The 8,798-nt window shown below is 42.0% G+C and overlaps 2 protein-coding genes across 2 annotated transcripts; both read left to right on the forward strand.

The window, feature by feature from the left end:
• Window positions 1–2,107: 2,107 nt before the first annotated feature.
• Window positions 2,108–7,416, forward strand: LOC101944696 (olfactory receptor 10A7). Its single transcript, XM_024111524.2, has 3 exons — window positions 2,108–3,131; window positions 5,358–5,455; window positions 7,189–7,416. The coding sequence occupies exons 1-3, from the start codon at window positions 2,147–2,149 to the stop codon at window positions 7,414–7,416; spliced, it is 1,311 nt and encodes a 436-aa protein (XP_023967292.2). The 5' UTR covers window positions 2,108–2,146.
• A 141-nt stretch (window positions 7,417–7,557) lies between these two features.
• On the forward strand, window positions 7,558–8,142 carry LOC112060556 (olfactory receptor 10C1-like). Its single transcript, XM_065565159.1, has one exon. The coding sequence runs from the start codon at window positions 7,558–7,560 to the stop codon at window positions 8,140–8,142; it is 585 nt and encodes a 194-aa protein (XP_065421231.1).
• Window positions 8,143–8,798: the final 656 nt, after the last annotated feature.

Here is an 8,798-nt window from a genome sequence, read left to right on the forward strand (position 1 = left end):
TATACCCTGATACAAACAAGTTAGTACTGCCCCTCTGACATAGTTAGTTACTGTCCCCTAATATGGCTAGTTATTACCCATCTCCTTGTACATGAAAACATCTCTATTTATTACACTGTCATCCTGACCTTATCTTTTAGGAGGGGTCAGTGTGTTCCTGTTATCCTTGGGGAATGTTTTTTTTTACCATCCTTGATATTGGGATGTTCCGGTACCTCTCTTCTGGAATGTGTGTTTCTGCAATATCAGCCCTGTTCTTGCCAGATTCTGTGAATTTGCAAGCAGGCAGAGCCTGATGTTTATTCACAGCCTGACTTTTGCTAACTTTGCTTTAGATCAGTAAAGCTTGCCCACTACTTTACCTCAGGCCTCATAGCAGGCCTTTGACCCAAGGGCTTATATCTCAGGCTCTCTTCCTACTACAGTTTTCTTTTGAAAATCTGGTATATTTAATTTGCACAGTGAGAGGACGTACCTAAAAACAATTGCGTAGTTTAAAAAAACTATGTTGAGCCACACAACAATAACTACAACAACAACTATGTTGAGACACACAACAAAAACCAAGTGTTCTGCATTTCATCACAGATTTGGATTGCTTGTTTCAACGCCGAAAGGTCAGACCATGGTGGAAAACTTTAAATTTATGAGCTGTGTTGAGTTACTCTCTATTAAGCTGATGTACATGAGAATCATGCCACTTAGTTACATATTTAGAACACGTTTTGTTCCTTTGGTATTGGAGTGTAAAATGATTGTGGTGTCATTTCCCAAGAGTACATCTAGCATGATTAAAAGACCTGTGCCCATACACAAAGACCGTGCAAAGTCAGTGAAGACGTCTCTCTGTGATCCAGATGAAGGTAAGGAATACTGTATTTTGGGGAACCCAAGCAAATGTTAGTTATGGGTAACACTTTCAAAAGCACCTGATGTAATTAAGCACCCATTTCCCATTGATTTTCAATGAATACCAGTGTTTCAATGATTTACAAACCAGTCAATTTCAGGAAGACTGTCATTATGTAGATGCCGTTCCATCATCTATGTCTGAATGTCACACACTGTTATAGGGTCGCTGATTCAGGACAATCTTCATTCACTAGTAAAAAGTAAAGGTAGTTATATTCTTTTTTTTCTTTCTTTCTTATAATAATAAAAAAGGCACTCATCCACATGACCCTGGATCTCCTTGACATAAGTGGCTAGCAAATGCAATTTCTGATCTTTCCCCATGCTGAAGCTAGGAGGGACAATAGTCGGAGGAGGATGAAAGTGACATGCAGGGACCCATATTGTGCAGAAACTAGGGATGGAACTGACAAATGGACCTGATTCCTGTGCTGAAGCCAGGAGGTGGGGGAATTAACAATAGTAACTGTCTGCCTTTATATCTACCTACTCTGACAGAGCATCTCACTATCTTTTACAATATACATTTTTCTATAAAATCTAGATGCCTTACAAAGAAATAACTTCCACAGTTAGAAAATGAACTAATTTCATCCATACTCCCCAGCGGCAATTTAACTAAGAGAAGAATGGTCTTTCCTCTTCAGACAATTGCTATTGAACAAGGTAAGGTAAGAACTGATCCAAGTAATTTATCAGGCACATTTTGTCTCTTTTTCTTCTAAAGCTGTATCTGTGAGCAGACCATGATTTCCTGGAGTGGCTTCATGATTTAAATGTGTTAAATGAATGTGTAAATGAATTATTTTATTTGGATGAATCACTCTGATAGGGCCTGATTCCCATTTACACAATAGTTTAATAGATTCAGAGTTTAAGGCCATATGATCCCCTACAGTTTTTGCAGGTGCCAGTATGGATGATGACTATAAGAAAGTTGACCACCATTTTCCATTATTGATAATAGAAGTGAAGGTAAACTGCCCTGAGTCAAGATGGCTTTGATGACCAAATGTGGCCCAGGAAGGGCCCCGGGGAAGATTCAGGTTGAGGGGAAGGGAGACAAGCAAGGAGATGGGGAAAGAAAGGGACAGGATGGAGCTCCCTTCTTGTATAAGTTATCTAAGCTGCTTTGCTGTTTTTCCCTACCTGTCACTACATTCAGAAATTTTTACTATATTGCCTTCTATCTTTCCTCAGGAATAAATACTGTCCTGAGGAACTGAGAGCCCAAATGGCAGGAAGGAATCACACCGTTGTCACTCAGTTCATTCTCCTGGGTCTTTCTGACCTTCCAAAGATACAGGCTTTATTCTTCCTGGTGTTTCTAGCTACCTACGTGATCACTCTGACCAGAAATCTTCTCATATTCACCCTGACATTGGCTGATGCTGCCCTCCACACCCCCATGTATTTCTTCCTCATGAACCTGTCCTTCCTGGAGATCTGCTACACCTCGGTCACCCTGCCCAAGATGCTGGCCAACCTCCTCTCGGAGGATAAAACTATCTCCTTCACTGGCTGTGCTGTGCAGATGTATTTCTTTCTATTTCTAGGGGGCACAGAGTGTTTTCTTTTGGGGGCGATGGCTTATGACCGCTATGTTGCAATATGCTACCCCTTACGCTATACGCACATTATGAACCATACCAGATGCTCAGAGATGGCTGCTGTGTCATGGATCAGTGGTCTCCTCACGTCCTTGGGACACACCTCAGTAATATTTACCTTGCCTTTTTGTGGATCCAATGAAATTAACCATTTCTTCTGTGACATCCCCCCAGTATTGAAGCTGGCCTGTGGGGTCACTTACCTGAATGAAATCGCCGTTTTTATGGTTGCCCTGCTATTCATAACATTTCCCTTTGTGTTGATTCTGGTCTCCTACCTTCTCATCCTCCTGACCATCCTGAAAATGCCTTCGGCTCAGAGTAGGCATAAGGCCTTCTCCACCTGTTCCTCACATCTTCTGGTGGTGACACTATTCTTCGGGACAGGAATTGTCACGTATCTGCGCCCCAATTCTGCATATGCACCAGTAACCAACAAGCTGCTCTCTCTCTTCTACACAGTCATCACCCCCATGTTCAACCCCCTTATCTACAGCCTGAGAAACAAGGAGGTGAAGGGGGCTCTCAGGAGAACAATGGCCAGAAATTGCTTTCTTAAAGGAAACAAATGTATCATAATTATGGGGCAAGGTCCTCGAAGATGGATAGGTTTGTGTTTACAACACCTGAGGGTCTGACCCATAGTTCAGACAAGTCAGCAATGACGTAGAAATTTTCAAACAAAGGGGAATATGGAGTGTGCTTGCACAAAGCCTGTAGATGCAGTGATCGAGATATAGAGATGAGGGCTATACAGTTGGTATCAGTCCTTTACATGTCTGCTTTGTCCAAGACAGGATTAAGAGATATCCCTCTTGATAAAACCAGTAGAGCTGGGGGTCAACATTTTTCTGCTAAAATGTTTTCCCCCATGCCAATTGGAAATGACTTTTCTTTTAAAGAGAAATTTTCACTCCCACCCAAAAATATTTTTTGGGGGGGGGGAGCAGTAGGGAGTTGGTGGAAAAGCCTAAAATATGGAAATGTTTCTCTTTCCTGTAACCAAGTTGCAAAATGTCAAAATCTCCAATAAATAAAGAAATATATTTTTCAGTTGTTGAAAGTACAACAACAAAACATGTTTTTTAGAGTTTTCAGTTTCTCAATAAAAAAATAAAAACAATTCTTGAACAAAAAAGTTATTTTTGGCATTTCCCACAGAACCCCTCCCCCCTCCTCTGCAATAAATATATAAAATTTGTGACCAACTCTTGAAACCTGGCAGCAGAGAAAGGGAGCTAGAGAGCCAGAGGAAACTGTAGGGTCTGTCTGTGTCCAGCAGTCTCAATAAAGAATCTTTTCTACTGTGAAATTCATTATGGTGGGAGGAAGTTTTGGGCAGAAGAGGGTATGAAGGAGGTATGAAGGATGCCTGTAATATGTAATGAATATAATATGTACATCTTTGCATTAGATTGTTATTGCATTGTTTGCTAGATAGCTATTAAGGGTTAAATCAGACACATCCACAAGAAAGGAGGTCACAGCCCAGATAGGAATTCCTCAGCAACACTCTACATTTATTTTCTATGATATGTTATCTCTGCCTAGTGGGTTGCTTAAACTGGTTTGACCAGGCTAAAGAGACACAGGGACTACTGAGACAACCCTATTTCCCAAAAATGGGGGTGTTTGGCTAAGTCAAGTGAAGTCATGATTATTAATAGCCACTCAGCCATAGGCAAATGCACCAATATCAAAAGATATTAAAATAAGACTTAAAAACTAACACCAGTATTTTAAAATATTCATATATATTTAAAACCAACATAAATCATTATATCATATGTTATCACCAAGCTACTTGCTTTTTCTTTATTTTAGTGGCTGACCATGCAAAACAGGCAATAACTTGGATCGCAGATATATTGCCAATTCCTAGTAAATATTCCATTTTCTGAGCAGTCGTAGAAAAAGGGACAAAAACACAGAAAGCCATTTTGATCTCAAGTGGCAATACAAAGTACAATCCAATAAAAAATGCAGTAGGTCTTTCACCTGCCCAAAGCCTAATGGACAGAAGTAGTTACATTTCTCAGTGCCTGTATATCAGCCTTCTAAGTAAGCTGACGGCATAGATTGAAAGCAGAGAGCTGTAACTTGACTTTAGCAAAGCTTTTGATACGGTCTCCCACAATATTCTTGCTAGCAAGTTAAAGAAGTATGGGCTGGATGAATGGACTATAAGGTGGATAGAAAGCTGGCTAGATCATCGGGCTCAACAGGTAGTGATCTATGGCTCCATGTCTAGTTGGCAGCCGGTATCAAGCGGAGTGCCCCGAGGGTCGGTCCTGGGGCCGGTTATGTTCAATATCTTCATTAATGATCTGGAGGATGGCGTGGATTGCACCCTCATATGTTTTGTGCAAATAAGAAATTGCCCCCTACTGGAAGGAATGAGACTTGCTCTGTGTGTGTGTGTGTGTGTGTGTGTGTGTGTATGCACACGCACACACACACTGCCCCCTGTCAGGGGAAAGATATTTTCTTGATGTGTATGGATGTCTCATTTCTGTATCTGTGGGGAGTGGGGAGAGAAAGGGAATTGGGAAATCAGAGAGTTGTAAATAAGCAAACACTCAAAGCCACAAAGGGTTCACATGAGCAATTCCATCAGGGACCATAGGAATAAACACAAGCGTTTACACTTGAATGTCCTGGATCTCGCTGGTGCTGGTAGCACGATGTTCCCATTGAGGTTAGTGGGAGATGAAGGCCCTCCATCCAGCCATTCACAGGATAGGACCTTCTTATCTGTTGGGTTTATTTTTAAAGCTGAAGGATAAATGACAATTTACCTTTAAAAGATACCTAATTAAACCCAAAATATTTAAGGGAACTTGTCCCTGGAGACTCAGAAAGCAGCTGAAATACCTCTAATCCACCCAGACCTTCATTCACAGCAGATGCAGGAGTGCTGCCTGGATATAGAGGTAAATCTGTGGTGGTTTGAATTTCATCTGAGGGTTTGATATTCAGGGATCTGTTCTGCTCTGCTCCTGGTTAGACTGATTCAAGCTTGCTAGGGTTGTCCTAGTCATCCGTGTAGCTGGGACGAGAACACGGGACATTTCATTGAGAATGAAACAGACTGAAATCAATGACAAAGCCTCAGCCTCTGCTCTTAGTTATTTGAGGGGGTTGCGTGTTCTGAGTCAATGATGACTCAGGATTGCTGAACTGGGATTATTTAATCAAAGATTTATCAGTCAGAGATTAGCACAGCACAATACAAAAGGATAGTTACATTACCACCTTTGATGTAAGATCAAGAGCTGGGTCTGTGTCTCTTCTTCACTGTAACTGGAAGGACACCCAGTTTCCATTTCCCAAATAAGTTCCCATACCTGGGTCATTATATAGGGTATCCAAACAAAGAAAACCTCTTTGCTAAAAGAAACACACATTCTGATGTCATTTCTATACATTCTAAGTTTACCTGATTTACGTGTGAAGGCATAATTATTTACAGCAGAGAGGCCTAACAATTCTTCAAGATAATATCTTTCAATGGGTCTTTCTTCCCTCACAATCATTCTTCCCTATCTGATGTAACGATATGTTAGCATTTTATACATATGTATGTGTGTGTGTGTTTTAAGGGGATGGTTCCCATGAATATCTGGAGGTTTATAGAGATAGGGACACTATGGATTATTATATTCAGTCTAAAGCACGGAATTCCTGAATAGGGTTACATATCAGCCAGGGACCAGTGTTCTGGCCTTAGAATTGAACATACTTTTTGTTAATATCCTAAAAATTCTAAAGAATAGTTAATATACAAATGAATCAAATATAGAGAACAAAACAGGACTAAAAGGGTTAGTATTTACTAACAGATACTCACAAGGGTAATCACTGAGTAACTACTCTGAATTGAAATGTCTGATTCCAGATTTACTGTGCGGCAATCTGAGTCTCATAGCAGGGTTTGTATTTTTCTTTTAATGGCCTGTTGCTAGATAGATAGATAGATAGATAGATAGATAGATAGATAGATAGATAGATGTAAATGGGGCTAGCTAGCTCGATGGTGATGTACAGAGGCACAGCTTTGTTGAAGTTAGTGGGGCTACACCAGTGTATACCAGTTGATGAAACTAAAAAGACTAAGGGCTAGATTTTTTAAGATACGTAGATGCTGAGTGGGATTTTCTAAAGTACCTAGGCACCAAACACTCTTTGATTTCAATAGCTGTTGGGTGCCTAGCTGCTTTTTAAAATCCCACCAAGCAACTCAATAGCTTTAAAAAATCCAGCCACAAAAGACTAAAAGAACTTGGCTTGTTTAGCTTAGCAAAATGCATGCTGAGAAGGGATCTGATTGCCCTTTATAAATGCACTGTAAACATCAGGCAGGGTAAATGCTGGCACAAGAACAAATGGAGATAAACGGTCTGTGAGTACATTTAGTCTGGAAATTAGAAGAATGTTTCTAGCCATCAGAGGAGGGAGGTTCTGGAACAACCTCCCAATAGGGGCAAACAATCTAATTAGTGTTAACATGGAGCTGGATCCTTTTATGATTTGGATTATACAATGTGGTTCCCAGTGAAAGCAGGGAACTGGACTCAATGAGCCAGGAGGTCTCTTCCAGTCCTATGTTCCTATGAGCTGGCCCATAATGACCACATGGAAATTCTTTTTCCTCCTCCTTCCACAGATGAGCTATACCAGTGAAATTGCACAGCGGAATCACAGCATGCTGACCCACTTCATTTTCTTCAGATTCTGGAGACATCCAGAGACCCGAGCAATATTTTGTATAGGTTTCTCCATTATCTATACCGTCGCCCTGACAGGAAACATCCTCATCATCTTCATGACAGTACTGGACCCAGCCCTCCACACCCCCATGTATTTCTTCCTTCGGAACCTATCCTTCCTGTAGATCTGCTACACCTCAGTCACCGTCCCCAAGATACTGGTCAATTTAATCTCTGAGGAGAGAGTCATCTCCTTCACTGGATGCGCTGCCCAGATGTATTTCTTCCTTTCTCTTGGGATGGCAGAATGCTACCTGCTGGCTGCCATGGCATATGACCGCTACAGAGCCATCTGCTCCCCTCTGCACTACGCCCTCCTTATGAACCATAGGGCCTGTGCCAAGATGGCCGCTGCCTGCTGGCTCTGTGGAATTCTGATGCCGCTGGGCAACGTGGCTTGGATCTTTTCCTTGCCCTACTGCGGCCCCAACGAGATCAACCACTTCTTCTGTGATATCTACCCAGTGCTGAAGCTGGCCTGTGGGGACACGTTGAGGAATGAGGCCTCCATCCTAGCCCTCAGTGTTTTGATCAACCTGTCCTCCTTCTTGCTGGTTGTTGTGTCCTATGCTCAAATACTCTCCAGCATCCTGAAGACCCCATCAGCCAAGGGAAGACATAAGGCCTTCTCGACCTGCTCCTCTCACCTCACCATGGTCACCTTGTTCTACGGCTCAGCCTGTGCTATTTACCTGCGGCCGAAGTCCAACCACACAGTGGAGGTGGATATGTTGATCTCTCTTTTTTATTCTGTCCTCTCCCTAGTGCTGAACCCCATGATCTACAGTCTGAGGAACAAAGAGGTGAAGAGTGCCCTGAGCAGACTCAGGGGAAGAAGGAGGTTTTCATGAGTCACGGGAAAAAAATGGGGCTGTCCAGTTCAAAGTAGGGCTTTAAAAAATAAAGTTACCAAATTATTGAATCTACCGAGGTTTTTCTATGAAATACACCATAGGTTCACTTCTCAGTTCAGCCACAGACTCCCTGTGCGATACATAGCTCCACAGGGAGACAAGGTGGGGGAGGTGATATCTTTTATTGGACCAGATTCTGTTGGGGAGAGAGGCAAGCTTTCAAGCTCACACAGAGCTTTTCTTCAAACCCTAATGAGCCAGGCATAGAACACATGCAACTCTAAAGCTTTATCCACTAGGCCACATTGCTTACCTAGCTGTATGCTGGCGTCCTTGTCAACCTGAAGTGTCCTTCTAGTGATGACTAGAGATCCAAAACACCCCAGAGAGTGGTTCCAACATGGTCTTCGGGTAAATTTGTCAGTGGGCTTGATCCCAGAACTAAATTACTGCCCTTCTCCTTTGTGAAGTCAATGGCAGTTTTCTATTGGTTTCAATGGAACCAGCTGAGTTTACAGAGATCAAATCAAATGTCAGTTAAACCAAGTTCTTAACCAGACACCAAGACCTCCTGTAATCACACACCCTCCCATAATCCCCTGACATGTGCCTCAGAAATGTTTGTGAACACACTACAATAACTCTCCATATGT

This window comes from Chrysemys picta, chromosome 13 (assembly GCF_011386835.1).
Source record: "Chrysemys picta bellii isolate R12L10 chromosome 13, ASM1138683v2, whole genome shotgun sequence".
In the NCBI taxonomy this organism is placed as follows: Eukaryota; Metazoa; Chordata; order Testudines; family Emydidae; genus Chrysemys; species Chrysemys picta.